General features: G+C 38.5%; 2 protein-coding genes across 4 annotated transcripts; one reads left to right on the top strand and one right to left on the bottom strand.

Moving 5' to 3' along the window:
- Positions 1 to 150: 150 nt before the first annotated feature.
- On the top strand, positions 151 to 13,833 carry LOC126375647 (uncharacterized). 3 transcript variants are annotated; one of them, XM_050022687.1, is made up of 14 exons: positions 151 to 359; positions 525 to 1,189; positions 1,360 to 1,460; positions 1,801 to 1,922; positions 2,394 to 2,514; positions 3,014 to 3,152; positions 4,031 to 4,191; positions 6,557 to 6,722; positions 7,299 to 7,563; positions 8,420 to 8,585; positions 9,392 to 9,477; positions 10,527 to 10,703; positions 12,259 to 12,380; positions 12,412 to 13,833. In XM_050022687.1, exons 1-13 carry the CDS (start codon positions 248 to 250, stop codon positions 12,372 to 12,374), a joined length of 2,397 nt encoding a protein of 798 aa, XP_049878644.1. In that variant the 5' UTR covers positions 151 to 247; the 3' UTR covers positions 12,375 to 12,380; positions 12,412 to 13,833. The 3 variants fall into 3 exon arrangements, with proteins under 3 accessions (XP_049878644.1, XP_049878643.1, XP_049878645.1); XM_050022686.1 differs by having other exon boundaries at positions 12,259 to 13,833; XM_050022688.1 differs by having other exon boundaries at positions 10,533 to 10,703; positions 12,259 to 13,833.
- LOC126375708 (protein YIPF2) lies at positions 13,755 to 17,731 on the bottom strand. The gene is made up of 4 exons (XM_050022805.1): positions 17,446 to 17,731; positions 17,122 to 17,300; positions 16,585 to 16,785; positions 13,755 to 14,872 (listed from the first exon to the last, which is right to left on the bottom strand). The coding sequence occupies exons 1-4, from the start codon at positions 17,636 to 17,638 to the stop codon at positions 14,543 to 14,545; spliced, it is 903 nt and encodes a 300-aa protein (XP_049878762.1). The 5' UTR covers positions 17,639 to 17,731; the 3' UTR covers positions 13,755 to 14,542.
- Between the last annotated feature and the right edge of the window lie 16 nt (positions 17,732 to 17,747).

The following is a 17,747-nucleotide window of genomic DNA, read 5'->3' on the forward strand; positions in this document are numbered from 1 at the left end:
TAATTTTACAAAATTGTCTATGAATGCTGTGAAAACCGGTAAATCTAGAAATATTTTTTCGCGTCACTATCCGACATGTCAGTAGATCTATGGCACGCTGTAATTATTAAAAAAGAAAAGAAACAAATTCTTTTTGCTTCAGAAAAAAAATACAGTGACAGATGTTTGTTATTTTACCGAATACGTGCCGCCAAAATTAAATTATTTTTCTATGTTTTGTATATAAACAAGGGAAGGATTGTATAAAATGTCGAAACGATTTATTTTCCCTCAACAAAATGGTGATAGAAAAAGGGCTAAATTGGATGTCACTGTCTCAGATCATAATTTTCCGCTGAGTCAAAATGGTCCAAATAAAGGTAAAGATTCGATTTACCATCATATTTTATGTAATTAAACACGTAAAATTTATAGTAGTCCATCAGGAATCGCACAATTTCTTTGGTATACGATTTAACTTTACAAAGAAACATTAACTTATTAGGTTATATTTTTTATGTTTTTTTACGTTTTCTGACGCACAGAGTCTGATAAAGATAACTGGGGAGATGACAATGATGATGAGATCCTTTTGCTGGCCAGCCAAGCGTGCGAAGATGCTTATAACGACATTAGTTCTCTCCCAGACTATAGTATGTGTATGCAGCCTGGTTCAACAAGTACACAGAATACACAGATATCTGAACCTGGACCCAGCACGTCGAAAGCAGGCTTTACGTTTAAGAAACCAAGCTCAATTCCCTCCAGTGTAATATCTACTAACCTAAAAGACAAATACAACCGTATATCATCTCCACTACCAGGCATGACTTCAAAAGTTCTACCAAAACATCAAAGTGTGGACCTAAACTCGATATTCAATACATTTAAATGTAGCACAGACATTAATAATGACAATGAAAAAATATACAAAAGCCAGGATTCCGAATATGTGTACCGACAACTGCTTCAACTTCAAGAAGAGAATGCTAAATTGAAGTCAGAGAATGGGAAGTTGTTGGAGAAATGTGTGACAAAGGAAGGTGAGGCTTCAATACTGAGAACTCAGTTGAAGTCATGTCAGGTGGCCGTAGACAATGCCAGGATGGAGAAAATAAAAGCTCAGGAGAAGGTTCAGATGGAGTGGACGGAGAAACTGGCTGCAGCCAATGGACAGATGCATGAGTTGAGGACCCAGTTAGACTTTAAGGTAACACAATCTTCACAACACCCTAAAACGTTAAACATACGTTAACATATACATTTAATGTTAATGTATATGTGTGTCACAGGTTTTACATAAATAAACTTTATTATTATTATTATTTTTGTTGTATGTATGTTCATTTTTCTGTAACTAAGCATTGTGGAAACTTTCAGAATTTGGAGATAATCAGTGTAAAGGAGAGGTGTCGCATGCTGGAATCCAACAAGGTGAAGCTGACGCAAGTCACTGTCACTGCCAATGACGTGAACTCCAGGTAACTGGAAAACCATTAACCTACATAGATTCTACTTATGGTCGCAAGGCCCATGTGCCTATTAAAATCCAGATCCTTACGAGGATAAAGTCCATCATATCCAAGGACTTTGTTTTAAAAGTGGCTGTAATTTGACTTGTGATTCCCCATAAGATATACATACAGGGTGTTACTGACATTGTAACGAAAACTTTGAGGAATGATTCGGAGAGAATTTTCCATCGTAAACACTTGATATTAACTCCGCTGCTGATTCATCCCCCTCAGTATTTGTTACGATGTCACTTACACCCTGCATATATCTTATCGTAATTTGTATTTTTTCGTAATTATCCTGCAGTCATAAACACAACACCAGTACAAGTGACTACGCTCCACCAAGAAGAGTGAAGGTGACATCTAGTTGCATACAAACTGAAGATAAAGCACATTTTCTGAAGCTCAACAAGACTTATAGATCGGGTGAGTTGAGTGTGATATAAAAAGAAATGGAGTGATTAATATTCTAAACATTTTTATTTGTGAAATGTTGTTAGATCTTTTGATTCGGAACTGGATGAGAGTTTTTATATACATTTTTTGTCTTGGATATCTACTTTTACATACCTACATAAACTTTACCTTAATCCGTAATGGAGTGGGCAGAGCCAAATATAAAAACAACTATTGTCTTTTCTATCCTTGGCTATCTAGGTGTCTATAATTTTATAATAATATCACAACAAACATAAATACTATTTTTATTTGCAACTTCATTCATGTAATTTCAAAATGAGAATAATAAGTATATGTTTTACTGTGATCCTACAAAATAGATAGATAAGTGAACACAAACTGATAAGAAAAATGAAGTTGGTTAAAAATCATAGATTTAGCTCAGTGTTTAACATTTTATTTTCACAACTTAATTTCTCAATCTGTCTCTGTTTCCAGAGCCCTCACAACTGACGGCTATGCTGCCAATAGTATTGGAACCGACCACAGAGCAACATTCTATACTCGAATATAATGAGAAGCTGCAGAAACAGACAGACCTCTCCCAGAACAAATGCAGGCAAAGTGTACTTTTAGCTACTTTTATTTAGTTTATATCGGCCCGCCCCTCACAGGAGATAGGAGCCGATCCAGCTTTTATGTCGGGGTGGGGGGCTCACCAGGTCGCAGACAACCTATCTCCGTACAAAATTAGATAAAATTGCAGTGGCCACCCATGACCCAACCTGTCGCCCAGGGAGGGGGTTATAAACATGACACACCCCATGACAGGAGGAAGGTTAAACGAAGACAAATCTGTACAGCGCTATCTATATTCTTTTGGAGGAACGTAGTCTGGAAATTCCCTCACTAATTTTCAATCTGAGTAAAAATTGAGACCACAATTTTTTACCTACGTTGAAACCAATTTGTCAATTGCGAGGTTTTCAATATAAGGCAAACAATATACACTTTTCAATATCAAATAAACCCTGACACAAAGGTTGATGAGGTTGGTACTCCACCTCACAACGCGCGAAGAGAATGTCAAATAAAAGAAAAAATATTCCATTCTACAGGATCTACAGCACATTCCACCGCATACCCAGCACACCAGCGGAGAGACAGAGTCGCGGGACTAAGGTAGCCATCAGCAGTCTACACGAAGACTTAACCAGCCTCGCCGCGGGGAGCGGGGACGAGAGGTGTTTTACACATGTAAGTTGTAATAAGCTAGTGTCTAACTAGTCAAATCAGTTACTTTTTACTAAACGTCAAAACACGAAATTACTATGGAATTCGCATGAAAACGCAACCTGTGACGTCAAAGATATCAACTCAGAATCATCCCTCAAAGTTTTCGTTACGATGTCACTAACACCCTGTATTATATCATAATAAATATCTCCTATACTCAATCAGTTATCTATGTTCCAAAGATGAATAACAATATTTTATGTTTATGTTTAATAATGTCTAGGGTCCTGTGGCGAGATTTTTCTTGCAGCTTATTTTCCCCGACTATACAGGGTGTTAGTGACATCGTAACGAAAACTTTGAGGGGTGATTGAGGCCATGATTCTGAGATGATATCAAGTGGAATTTTCCATCGCAAAAGTATGGAATTGAAAATAATTAAAAAAAAAAACAAAAAAAAAATCAGGAAAATTCTGACTGAAAATTCCACTTGATATCAACTCAGAATCATGGTCTGAACCATCCCCCTCAGTATTCTTTACGGTGTCACTAACACCCATACCTACTTGTATGGCTACCGTATGTACTTGTGTGGGGTGTAAGTGACATCGTAACGAATACTGAGGGGATGATTCAGCTGATTATTCTGAGTTAATATCAAGTGGAATTTTTCATCGCAAAAGTATATAATTGAAAATAATTTTAAAAAAATCATGAATTTTGCGACGAAAAATTCCACTTGATATTAACTCGGAATCATGGCCTGAATCATCTCCCTGAGTATTCGTTACGATGTCACTAACACCCTGTATAGGTTGTGAGAAGCTTTAGTACTTTTAGGCGGATGTGACGTTCGTTAAGTAAAAAATTACGATTTAGAGTGTAACGTCTCCTTCTAGATCCTATGTCTAATAAAGTCAGTGCTGCAAGAAGCCTGCAGCCAGTTGGAGCTGGTGGCGCAGAAAGTGACGACGTCTTTCCTCAAACAGATGGATGAGAAGTATGTGGACGCCACCGCCACGCTGTCAGTCGTGGCCGAGCGGGATCTGCTGCGTGGAAAGTTAGTACAGAATATATTTTTATATTGCTGATCCATTTAAGAAAACAATATTGCTATTTGACATTTGTTTGCATTGCGCACTTACCTTTATATGCGCAAATGTCAAATTGCAATATTGCTTTCTTAAATGAATTACTTCGATATTATATTATACACTTCTCATCAAAAAAATCGAAACACTTCCGTTTTCATTGTTTCTGTCCGAATTTAACACAAAAAAGAATTCATACGATGAAAAAAAATATATAAATGTATAGCTGGCAGTTTGGCCATTACAGTAATAAGCGAAAATTCTAAATTCAAAATTAGAATTTCATTTGTTTATCTTATAAACGAAATGAATCACTGTTTTGAGACAAATGTGTGTTTAGGGTTGGAGTACATTTAGCGTTTAAAAACTAAAAATTGGCGCCTATCCTTAAACTTTTTGTTTTTTATTTCAATACTGTGACTTTGGGACGTCTGAAAAAAGGTTTTTTTTTCTAAAACGTATGGATACTTCGCCCACAGAAGCCGCCCAAGTTGTGGCATTGCTGGATTCTGGCCTTAGTCAGCGTGTTGTGGCTGCAAGACTGCATCTAAGCCTGTCATCTGTTCATAGAGTCTATAAACGTTATCGGGAGACTGGTTTGTTCACGCGCCGTTCAGGATCTGGCAGGAATCGGGTCACTTCTGAGCGAGATGATCGATTTATTGTAACAACTTCTTTAAGAAATCGACGCCTTAACGCTTTTCAACTGCAGCAGCGGCTTCGTGTTGTACGAAGGGTGACTGTAAGTGACTCTACAATTAGAAGAAGGTTGAAGGATCGTGGACTGGTACCGCATAAGCCAGCAAATGGGCCGAAATTAACTGCAGACCATCGAAGAGCGCGCCTTAACTTTGCACGTGAGAACCTAAATTGGTCATACCTACAGTGGAGCAAAGTTCTCTTTTCTGATGAGTGTAAAATTATGCTGTATGGTAACGACGGAAGGAACAAGGTCTACAGAAGAGACGGAGAACGCTATGCACAATGCTGCATTGAAGAAAAGGTCAGCTATGGTGGCGGTTCGTGGACGGTTTGGGGAGGAATCAGCGCCGACGGTAAGACAGAGCTTGCTTTCGTGTCTGGGCCACGTCTGCCTGCACTAAACTGTCATCGGTACGTCGAAGAGTGTCTCGAGCCTCATGTGATGCCCTCACCATCACCACCACCATCAGCCCATTAACGTCCCCACTGCTGGGGCACGGGCCTTCCCTATGGATGGATAGGGAGATCGGGCCTTAAACCATCACGCGGGCCCAGTGCGGATTGATGGTTATTAACGACTGCTAATGCAGCCGGGACCAACGGCTTAACGTGCCTTCCGAAGCACAGAGGAGCTCGAGATGAAAACCCTATTGTGATGCCCTATGCACATTTTATTGGCAACGGCTTCATATTCATGCACGACAATGCTAGGGCTCACACCGCGGGCGTCGTACGAGATTATCTTAACGAAGTCGATATCTATTATGGAATGGCCAGCAAGAAGCCCGGACATGAATCCCATTGAACATCTGTGGGATGAATTAAAGAGACGAATTCGAGCAAGAGATCCTGCCCCAGAAACACTTAGCCAGCTGCAAGATGCAATCCAAGAGGAATGGGACAATATACCACAGCATGTGATCGTGACTCTCATCCGATCGATGAAGAACCGTATGGAAGCAGTAATTAGAGCTCGGGGAGGGAATACAAGTTATTAAATAAACGTTTTTTAGCTTTTTTTTTCATTTACGTGTGTTGTTTTATCCATTTCCTTTATACTCCATACGGAATAAAAATGACTCATTTAACAAAATACGAAACCTATGAAAAATTCATTTAAATTTAGAACATTAACATTAAGATTTGATAAGCTCATATTACTCACTATTAAACGACATTTAACATTTATTCCTAAATGTACACATTTTTCTGATAATCCTGACAAAACGTAAACTTGCAAGGTGTTTCGATTTTTTTGATGAGAAGTGTATATTATATTTTTTTTTTTCTATAGGTTTTTCGAGAGAATAAAAAATTTTAAAGGCTATTAAATTCCACTTGATATCAACTCAGAATAATGCCTGAACTATCCCTACTTGTATGGGTACCTACTTGTTTAATTTTCTCACACACTTTTTGAAACACCCATTCTGCCATGATTTTCGTGAACAAAACCACGTTTTCTTTCAGTATAATATCAATTCGGTTAAAAATTGAGATCACAATTTTTTTAAAACACAACTGGCAACAGATTCGAAATATCAGGAGTATCATATTCCTAATTTGAGGCGGAAAGAACCCGGTATTATTTATTTTAGTGTTTAGAATTTATCATAGTAATATTATTTTCAGACCTTTATACAAAGAAGAGCAAGCTATGCTTGCTCGACGTATGACCGCAGTGTTGGCGGTTATTATACGAACCTGTACCGACGTACAGTCGTTCAAGAAATACGAGGATCAATGTTTACAGTGCTTGGAAATTATACACAAGATTTGTGGCTTATTAGATAGTACGGTACGTAAATATTTTATAACAATATAATGAAAGCTAATGAGGGGATGAGCTGCCGCCAAAGGATGCCTTCGGGGTACCGAACAGAGCATAGTACCTCGCTAGACACAAGTTGATAGTGTGACTAGGGATCGACGATCCAACGGTGTCATGTTGGTAGTTGTATATATTGCGTCTCGCTGTGTAAACTTCGATAGCGCGTTTCACGACTGCTTCAAGAATGCACTATTGAATGTGGCGCCATCTGTTGCATGTGGGCGGAACTAGCTGGCCAACTAATTGGCTCAGCCACATCCTAAATGACAAAAAAATGCGTGGTGTTAAATGTGTTCCTCTAGTTATTAAATCACTTGTAAAGTATACCTACATTGATTTAAAAGATGTTTTGCTATTGCAGTTTCTCGTCATTTCATCTCCTCAGCCATAACACCTTGCGAAATGACGTAGATTCAAAAATGTCACATTGACCTTCAATAAGTTTCTCCATGATAATTATGTTGAATGACGTAACGTTTAGGGTATTATTGATTGATTGAATGATTTTGATTTCTGAAGTTTCAAATTATTTCTTGTTTCCAGTCATGTGCCTTACTATACAGCGGACTACTCTTATCAATAACAGGAGTAATAGACAGTCTTATACACCAAAATGAGTACAAAAACACCATAGACATATTACGAAGCATCATATCATCACGGCCCTTGCTTTTTGTATCCTGTCAAGTATTAAAAATATTAAGGATATTGTCCAAAGGAAAGGATTTTTTGCCGAAACTGTGCCCTGGAGGGACTACTGGGAACCTACGACTGGACTATGACCAAGGAGTTTTGTTGTATAAAAGAGGTAAGCTGGACTTTAAATTCCTCTTGACGTCCCATAGATGGCGACACTGAGTCGTGAGGTCTGTGTGACAAGTTATCTATCTATTTATTTGTCCACTACACTGCCAGTATATATGTTATCTACCAAGTTGTCTGGAATAGATTGCTTTAAGCGATAAGGCCGCATAAGTTTTCCCCTTGTAAATGTTTATACAATAAAATGTTCAATAAGTGTTACTATTTCCTTTCTTGTTTATGGTTAATTGTTGTGTATGTATTTGTATTCATTAATAGTTTAAAACAAGTATACAATTGACCTAAAAAAAAACAATTTGACGATATCCAAATTACAGGAAAAAAAGAAATTGCTTCTCCTATATTACTATTCTATTGTCTCTGCTCTCTGTCCAGTGGGAAATAGGCGTCAGTTTATGTATGTGTAAAATAAAAATCATGTCAGGATTTTTGTTTTTTTAGCACTCGACCGTGCTTAGGGAAACTCACAAAGAGAAAATTAAATCTAAAAAATCTGACTTGTACCCGCAGCTCTAGTCAAGCCGGGACGAGCGTGTTAAAGCTCTAGTCAAGCCGGGACGAGCGTGTTAACCATCACACCACCGGGTCCTCTTGTCCATACGAAATTTAATCTACGTATATGTATTATTATCACCGATTGAGAAATTGGTCGGTGTACTGCGGAACAGAAGGCGATTGGAGCAACCACCGTTCTACACGCCCTATCTATAGAGTAATGAAGGCGATTACTCCACCGACAAGAGCGCAACTCTTAAATAAAGAGAGAGATTATCATTAAATCGACGACGCGACGGCGCCATCTATCAAGAATATTGAGTACTAATATTTCTTATTAATTTCAGACTCGTGTTATGTACAAATCCTGTTAAAACAAGTGGAGGTATCTCTCAAATGTATAGAGAGTCAGTGGCTGATTGAACAAGCAGTGAATACAACGCGGGACCTTATCACTTTATATAGCAATACTACTGATGGTACTCTTATAGGAGATTACGAGAAATTACCCGGGTAAATTGTTCTTTTATTTTTGCTCTTCACTTAGAAAATAAAAAAAACCGGAGTAGGCAAAGGTGCATAGTAAATACCCATTTCTCGCCAGCTATTTGTAAGCCAAATGTAATGTAACATCATCAATTTAAGAGCCACGCTCTTGTCGGTGTAGCATTGGCTATTAACTTCCGTGATATTGACTTCCTTATAAGACACGATGTTCGCCTTCTCTTTAATTTGTTCCATGTAAGCTATTTTTGGTTTTCCCCTTCCTCTCTTTCCTTCTATCTTCTCATCACCCTAGCATTATCGTGTTTTTCACAGGGTCCACTTACCTAACCTGAAGATTTAGTAGGTCCGGTTTTTACAGAAGCGACTGCCTGTCTGACCTTCCAACCCGCGAAGGGAAAACCAGCCCAACACAGGTTAGGTCACATACCTCCGAAAATGCATTTCTCGGGAATGTGGGTTTTCCTCACGATGTTTTCCTTCACCGCTGAACACGTGATAATCATGCATTGTTTTAAATTTTTGCGGTTATTATCATAATTAAAACACATAATAACGGGTTCTTACCGCGTTTAAAATAGGGATATGAGACTCCCGATATTTCGACAATGTTGTTTGTGTCTACACTTCTATGTTTTTTTTTAAATTTAGGGTGTTGGGACCCTCGCTATATAATTTTCGGCGACAATAGATGGCGTAAGTGTAACCACACCACTCATGGATCGGAATATTTTTTTGTCATACATAAACTTAAGCTAAATGCTATACCTTTTTGCCACTACTTTTAAACTCATTTTATTGTGTTTTATTTTCAGATGTGACTGTCAACTAATATTGCTACAAGTTATAGTTTACGCGCTGAGAATATGCGCTGTTATGTTGAAGGATATTGTTGCAAAAGGTAAATTACTAAAAAGGTAAATAAATGAGGGTGGTCAAAAAATCACAGAAATGATGTGGACTGCATGGGTACCAGTACTTTCAACGGCCTCTGTGGTCCAGTGGTTGAGCGTTGGGCTCACGATCCAGAGGTCCTGGGTTCGATTCCCGGTGGGGACATATCACAAAAAAAAATACTTTGTGGCCTCTAGTTTGGTTAGGATATTACAGGCTGATCACCTGGTTGTCCGAAAGTAAGGCACGTTAAGCCGTTGGTCCCGGTTAATACTTACTGGTGTAAGTACGTAGTCGTTATATGAGTCATGTCAGGGGCCTTTGGCGGCTCAATAGTAACCCTGACACCAGGGTTGATGAGGTTGGTACTCCAATTCACAACCCACACGATAGAAGAAGAAGAACTTTCATCTGCTTATCGTGTGGATTTATAACCAACCTTATCAACCGTGTCAGGGTTATCGAATAATATCGAATAAGAAAATTAAGATCCGTATCAGTATCCGCGGATCTTTACACTAAATATCCGTATTCAGATCCGTATCCGCGGATATAAATTTTTAACGATCCGGCACATCACTACTATATACCTAACATGGTATTGATAATAATGACAGATCTTCTGTAGTATGATTACTAACAATTATTTAGACCCCTAATATTATATCAATCATTAAAAATCAAATAAATAATTTGGAGAGGGGGGATCCTGATCTTTTTGTCCACACACCTTTGAGAATTGTCCTCTAAATTAAACATACTTTCCAAGCTAACATAACATAGGCTCACGACTATATCCTAATTTAGGTAGTAGGTACATCCATCTCACGATGAACTAAGCACCCACACCTCATCGAGACCTTTCCAAGCTGTATTTAAAAAATATACATAAACTCACGCCTATTTCCCACCGGGGTAAGCAGATACTGTAGAATTCCATTTGCTTCGATCCTGACACACTTCTCTTACTTCCTCCACATTCATCAATCGCATACACGCACGCCGGTTCAGAGTAGATCTTACAAAACCTTTTCAAAAAAAATAAATACGTTAAAGTTTCAGAAGACACCCCCACAAGTACCAGGCTACTAGCAACATGCAGGAGCGGCATACTGATCCTGTACCAGTGTGTCCTACGAGACGTGGAGTTCACGTCGCAGCTTGCCCACAACGAGGGCCACCTACTGCAGTTCTGCGAGACCATGCGCGGCCTGCAGCACAGCGAGCTCTATGGTCAGTAGATTGTCCCTCCTTTCAGACTTAAACAGTGTTACTACAGAACAAAGACTTTTTTTTTTCCTGGCTATATCTGCCATCAGTATCTTTTTTTTTTTGTTTACTATGAGCAGATTTGGTATAAGTGTATTGTCAGGTAGAGTGTGTCTTCCAGCGAAGACAGCTACTCATGATTAGCTAATCTATGACCACTCATTCTTCTGATTTTTTTTTTTTTTTTATTTATTTGATAAACTTTGAGTAGGTATACAGTTTTGACGCATAGCATCGCTAAACCAGGAATGGTTTGTCTCCAATGATCCAGTATATCTTTTCTCTTGAGTCGCTTCCTATAAGTTTGACTGGTAAGCTGGATTGCCAATTCATTGGGATGTTTTTTCAGCCTTGCTTGGTAGTTTAGGACTGAACCCCTAATTTCATCCTTCACTGTATTCATTTTCAGGTTGTCATGAACAAAGACTAAAAGATAAACTATGTTTAAAATACAATCCGTATACGAAATATGTGCCGAACGCCGCGGCGCTACTTTCGCAGATTCTGCATAGAATTATTATGACTTGTCAAGTTAGTTTCATTAAAATCCGGCGACTTCTTTCATGGCGCGAAATACTATTTCAAACCTAGTTTATTTTTAGTTTGTGTTTTGTAGCAACACTGTAATTGTTTACTTACTATTGTAACAGCGTCATGTCCACCTCTGGGGGACTTTTTGGCGGGAACGGAAACGGGACGGTTGCTTCCTTCATTGAATAATCTAAATAATCAATGCGAAGTGGTGTTTTCTGGTTAATGATCGCATTAAGTTAGTCGAAAAACATTCGCGATAGTGTTATTATTAAGATGGAGCTCGCCCAGAAGGTGCCTGTTCACTCTGGCCTTTTTTTTTAGACGTGATTTATTGTAGATTTGCCGCAGATGGCATTAACTACTTGGCCGGACAAATGGGGAGCGCTGAAGGCTCTCACCCGGTACAACGTTTAAGACAACAGGCCTGAGGGTGCCCAGTTGGGCGCGAACCTCGGCTCAGGGCGTCGTCTGAGAGGAAAAATATTTGAAAGAATTAATCGACCCTAGTGGGTCGATAGATAAGCGTTGAATGAGGGAAATCGTCGACCACGCCGGCGGGGTCGATATCGGGGCCCTCACTCTGGCCTTGAAAGCACCCGGGTTATATGCATTCGGAAATACAGAAGACAGCAAAGAATTCCACTCCCTAGCAGTGCGCATAATGAAGGACGATGCGAAGCGCTTTGTGCGAATAGTTAGGATATCCACCAAATAGGGATAGAACGTCGGGAAGTCCGAAGATAAAAAGAAATGGTGGAATGAGCTCGTGTAAATCGCGGGCACACTACTTGAAGTGCAGTCTGTAGAATACCGACATACTGGCGACTTTTCGCCGATGTGCTAAGGAGTGTAGCTTAGCCATTTTTTCTATGTTCATTTAAGAGACAGGCTATGATCATGAGGCCATGCTGCTTAGTCCAGTCGCTGCTACATTTTGAAGTCGCATTTGAAATCGTTGCATACTAATTTTATTTTATTTTTTCAGCGAACATGCTATCAGAGCTCTCCGGTACCTTCCAATCGTCGCCAGAAGACGCAGCTTCCTCGTTCAGCAGACAACCCTGGCTGAGCAGTTTTGGTGCCTTCTCAATTGCTGACTGAAACCAAATATGGCATTTTCTTAGCGCCGTCTTGAACTAGGCTGGGGCCCTTTTTGAAAGTAAAGAAAGCGAATTGGAAAGTAAAAAAAAGAAAAACACTTAATTTTTTAACAAGTACCTATGAACCCATTTATAGGTAATCAAATACAGCATAGGTTTTTTGGTTTTTGGAAAAGTCGCAGTCATCGATAATGGCGTAGTATATGATATGCCTTGTAAATCTAACCTTCTGATAAGATTCCTGATTTGTGAAAAAAGTGTAATGTGCCTAACAAAAATGTTTTGAGAATAAATGTGTGAAAGAAATTGTGGATCCTTCGGGGCCCCCGAGAATGGGGGCCCTGAGCACGGGCCCCGTGTGCCCTTATGATGAAGACGGTATTAATCCTAATTGGGGTAGTAAGAGGTACATCCATCGCAAGGTGAACTAAGTAACCACGATTCACTGAGCTTTCTGTTAGACCAACGTGATAGTTAGCCGTATCGCCGTCTATAATGGTCGGGCCAACTGTGTTAGTGAAAACTGCACTTAAGATAAATTAATAACAGATTGGTACAAGTCCGGTACCGAGGTGAACCACAGCGCGACTATTTGTCTTCTATGGTGGCCATGCAACTATTTCTTGGCATTATCAAAATAGACTGTTATGTGTAGATTCTGGTTTACCTATATAGAAGGACATCCCTAAAAGAGACTTCATCGCCAAATTGAACTGCTCATATGACAACCTTACCATATTGTCATGAACTCTCATGAGACATAATTATTTATGTACTTTAGACCTAAAAATGTCACCAAGACATTGCTATGCATTTAGCAAAAAATATTTATCATTGTAAATAATGTAAAAACTTTGATTTTAACAGAGTTTTTGTACAAAGTTATTAATTAAAATACCATTTCAATTAACATGACTATTTTTATTTTAGAAAACAGAGAAGATAAATACAAAATCGCTTATATCAATTCTAACGAAATAAGATAGTGTTTTGTACATAATCAATCATATAATAATCATTTTAGAAGTTGTATTGATACTAAAGTTAATACAATACTTACAAATGGAATGTTAGAAACAGAAACATGACTATCTCATAAATGCTTAAATCACTTTGATGTAACCATGGTATAAGAACACCAGCCGGGCCTGCATGACAACCGGCGCGACAATACCAATAGCCGTTTGACGTCCATCTACGTAGATAGCATTCATATCGTTTATTGGTCGAAGCGCTCAATATAATTCGCCCGCGCGCAGCGCGATTGCCATGCAGACTCGGCAGGTATGCTCAAAACTGACAGTTAACATTTCAAGGTTAGCCCAGCTGACGTCATCCCACCCTGCGTTGCCATTTCATCATTGATCATTGTTTTTATATTTACTTTGCTAGGAAATTTTGAACTTTTAGTAAAAGAGTTACTTGCATTTTAATGACTTTTATTTAAGTGACAAGTAATAGTAATTAAATACATTAGGCAGTAATTCACTTAATTTTCAATAATAAAATTTACGTCTTGGAATGTTGGTGATACCAATTTAATGGTAACACAGTGGTAACATATACGTCATCAAAGGCTAGCAATGGCGGCTTGTCATAGGATTGAACATACCTGGTTTTCTTATACCATGGCTGTAAGTAGTTCCTGTGCACGCGTGAAACATGACTCAATCACCGTTGATAATACAATGAAATAATATCCACAAATCCCTGGTGAAAAGTTACAATAGGGTAGTTAGTTTCCAACTAGTCAAATCAGTTACTTTTCACTAAACGTCAAAACACGAAATTACTATGGAATTTGTATGAAAAAGCAACCTGTGAATGTTATCCTGCTAGGGAACCGTAAACTGAGCAACCTGGAAACGACTACGCAACCATAGTAAAAGCATAAGTCTTAAACTACACTTTTACTTAGACACATTACTTTTTCCAGGTTGCTCATAAGTTGCAGAGCTTAATCCATCCTAAAAATACTCGTATAAGACCTTCATTTTGTGCAAGTATGATAGATAAATACTTACTCCACATAAAATCACGTCGATAATTATCAAAACTGACCTAACTAACTTATAGTACACCTACATTAATGAGACTGGCATGATCACAGGATGTTCAAAGCCTCATTAAAAAATAAGAATAAAAAAAACTACATTTGCATAATAATCTTTATGGTGCTGCACTAGTTACAGACGGGCTGACGGTAGAAGGAATCACACCACTTGATGGGGTATGGAAGAAGTACAGCATAAATCCAGTGGCAAGGAGAAAGTGGAACCCTAAGATAGATCCGACTAGTATGAAGAAGTATTTCGATTTCCTCAAAGCCGGGAGTAGCCAGAAGATGAGGACGGCACCGGAGACGCAAGCGGCCATCAACACAAACAACCATTGCAGCCACAAGACGGGGATTGTCCACAACACTGCTACTGGAATGTAGATCGCGAGAGAGTATCCATAGAGGCAGAACAGTGAGATCATTGTTGGTGTTTTTGATGTCTGGAAAAGAAAAAAAACATCCAACATCTTTAAGTGTGACATCACATTTCACAAAATAAACAAAAACTATCTGTCAGGTTTGAAGTTACACTGTTTGACAGTTTCTTTGTTTCTTGAAATGTGACGTCACTGGGCAAAATGTCACATGACCAACCATTTTCGCGCGAAATTTGAAATTAATGAAGAAAAATACGTTTTTTTCTATTATGTAAAACTTTTTTCGAGAAAATAAAATATTTTAAGAGGTATAAAATAAGCGTCTGTAATTTTTAAAATACTTATCCGAAAACTGTCAAGTAGCCAATTCAGCTAAAAAAGCAATATTGCAATTTGACATTTGTGCATATGAAAGTAAGTGCGCAATGCAAACAACTGCAATGCAAACTTTTTTAGATGAATTGCTTTATGTAGTAGCGTTTTTAACCCAGGTCTCTTGTTTGCCGTGACTTTTTGTAGAGTTTCTGTCGCGAGTTAACGAGATGCTACAAACGCGCTACGTCGCGACTGTATCGATGCAAACGCTCAACAGTGTCGGACGACAGCGGAGGATAAATGGAGGGAACGAGAGCGTGGGTGGAGAACCGCGTTACTAAATCGTGTTTGCATCGCGAAGTTTCGCGGCTGAAACGTGGGTTATAATAAATATTTATTCCAAGTAACCATTATTTTTTTTTGACGTTACTTATTGTAGATTTGCCGCAGATGGCATTAACTACTTGGCCGGACAAATGGGGAGCGCTGAAGGCTCTCACCCGGTACAACGTTTAAGACAACAGGCCTGAGGGTGCCCAGCTGGGCGCGAACCTCGGCTCAGGGCGTCGTCTGAGAGGAAAAATATTTGTAAGAATTAATCGACCCTAGTGGGTCGATAGCGATAAGCGCTGAATGAGGGAAATCGTCGACCACGCCGGCGGGGTCGGTATCGGGGCCCTGGAAGTAACCATTGACTCATATCGTCCCTTAGCTTACAACACCGCTCAAGTCGAAAATTGGCGGTTTTTACATATTAATGCCATTGGATGAAGAAAATAAAGGTTAAAATAAAGTAAATCGTCAAAATAAGTATAAAATAATTATTTATTAACCGCTAACTAGAGTATGTATTAAGTAGCAATAAAAAAATCTACAGATATTTTAAATAAGACATTTTATTTCGTCTCCTGTAAAGTTGGTAAAAATGACTTAAGCGGTGTTGTAAGCTAAGGGACGATATGTTGTTATATGTTATGTGGGCGAGGACACACAGTTGAGGGCGACCGCATCGCGATTCTACATCGATGCGAACGCGCGACAGCTCCACTGCAAAAAGTCGGCGTGGGCTAGGGCCCTATAAAAAGCTTTTGTATTTATTGGTATTGCAAGCTCAAAATCCTAATGATACCATTAAAACCACAACTGAAATTCCCATTCTAATAAATAATAACGTAAAGGCGAAATTACGTGAGCGACAAAATGCCAATTATAAAAAAGCTGTTTTAAGTATTTTTTTCATTTCTTATCATAACTTTTTACCCATTTATCGAATTTAGAAAACTTCAACATAAAATTACATTGTTTTTTTTATTTCTATGTCTAGCAATAGATATTATAACATGGACTACTATTTTAGTATATTTTGGCGTTTATGTAATTTTGCCTTTCCAGTGATGATATGTATTCATAATCATAATTGTAATTTATTTATAAGTTAAATGAAAGAATTGTGTACAAACCTGTGTCTCAATCTCATCCTGACCGTCAGGCACTGTGGTCCACTTCAATGCAGCCCATAGAGCTAGCGGTACGATCCACACATAACATGATATAGCAGTAGCCGCATAGGACACCAGGTGGAAGTCATAGCGCCAGTGTACAGCCTTGTTAGCAGACTGGAGGTAGTTAGAAATGTTACCACTCACTGCTATTGTGAATATCTGAAAATACATAACATGTCTGTAACCTGAAGAGGTAGGCAGAGGAGTAATGTATATAAACTCCTCACCAGATATGATAAAAAAAAAAGAAAAAAAAAAGACAAGGAAGAAAGGTTTTTTGTCAGTAAAAGATGGACAGCTTTATAAGTTTAGTGATCCTTTAGTAACCATCCATTTTTTTTAAGTTTAGTGATCCTTTAGCTAGTTTCTAGACTAGAACATAATTTAGTTAATAGATAAACATTATAGTCTTTATTTCTTTTGTTGCTCAGACTTTGCATATATGTATGCTTGATAGATTAAAAAAATGTAATAAAACACATGGAAAATACATACTAAGGTGACAGATATCCATATAGGTCCGTACAAATCGGGCTTCCCTTTGATACGCTCGTCGAAGTAGTTCCGAGACACGCGCTGAGGAAGCACTGAGGATATGATACGCTCCACCACCTCCTCAGTATGAACATCAAAGTACTTCTGGTAATATTCAATTGTCCAGAAATTGTGGTTTGCTGTGGATTAGACGTGAGCATTACAAGGATTATGCTTCAATTGCTGAAACCATCAAACTAAGCAGTCATTCAAAGGACAATGGAAATATTATAACTCGTTCACAATGGTCATATTTTAGTCGTAAACGTGTAAATAGATACTTACATTGAGGTGGAGCTTCCGGTTCTTCCGTCACTTTAGGTTCGTCATAGGGCTCGTAAGAATAATTTGGATTAGACATGGAATTGGTATACTGATTCGTATGAACTGCTTCCACGTCGATTCTCGCGCTCCTGTCATTGTGTTCAGGAGAATAGTCCTGGAAGTTCAACAACTCCCCCGTGTTCACGTTCGACATGATTATTTACGCTGAAAACGAATTAATTTAATTTTAATTATATGAAAACTGTTTTCATGATTCGTCACATCAATATTGTCAAAAGAAACTGTCAAACTAATTGACAACT

The sequence above is a fragment of the Pectinophora gossypiella genome, chromosome 19 (assembly GCF_024362695.1).
Source record: "Pectinophora gossypiella chromosome 19, ilPecGoss1.1, whole genome shotgun sequence".
NCBI classification, from domain to species: Eukaryota; Metazoa; Arthropoda; class Insecta; order Lepidoptera; family Gelechiidae; genus Pectinophora; species Pectinophora gossypiella.

Excerpts from the sequence above, each read along its gene's own strand:
- LOC126375708 (XM_050022805.1), bottom strand. The coding sequence starts at position 17,638 with ATGTCGAACGTGAACACGGGGGAGTTGTTGAACTTCCAGGACTATTCT. Across the intron at positions 17,301-17,445 it reads ACCGGAAGCTCCACCTCAAT|CAAACCACAATTTCTGGACA; the intron begins GTAAGTATCTAT and ends TCTAATCCACAG. Across the intron at positions 14,873-16,584 it reads AGGATGAGATTGAGACACAG|ACATCAAAAACACCAACAAT; the intron begins GTTTGTACACAA and ends TTTCTTTTCCAG.
- LOC126375647 (XM_050022686.1), top strand. The coding sequence starts at position 248 with ATGTCGAAACGATTTATTTTCCCTCAACAAAATGGTGATAGAAAAAGG. Across the intron at positions 360-524 it reads TCAAAATGGTCCAAATAAAG|AGTCTGATAAAGATAACTGG; the intron begins GTAAAGATTCGA and ends TCTGACGCACAG. Across the intron at positions 8,586-9,391 it reads GATTACGAGAAATTACCCGG|ATGTGACTGTCAACTAATAT; the intron begins GTAAATTGTTCT and ends TTTTATTTTCAG.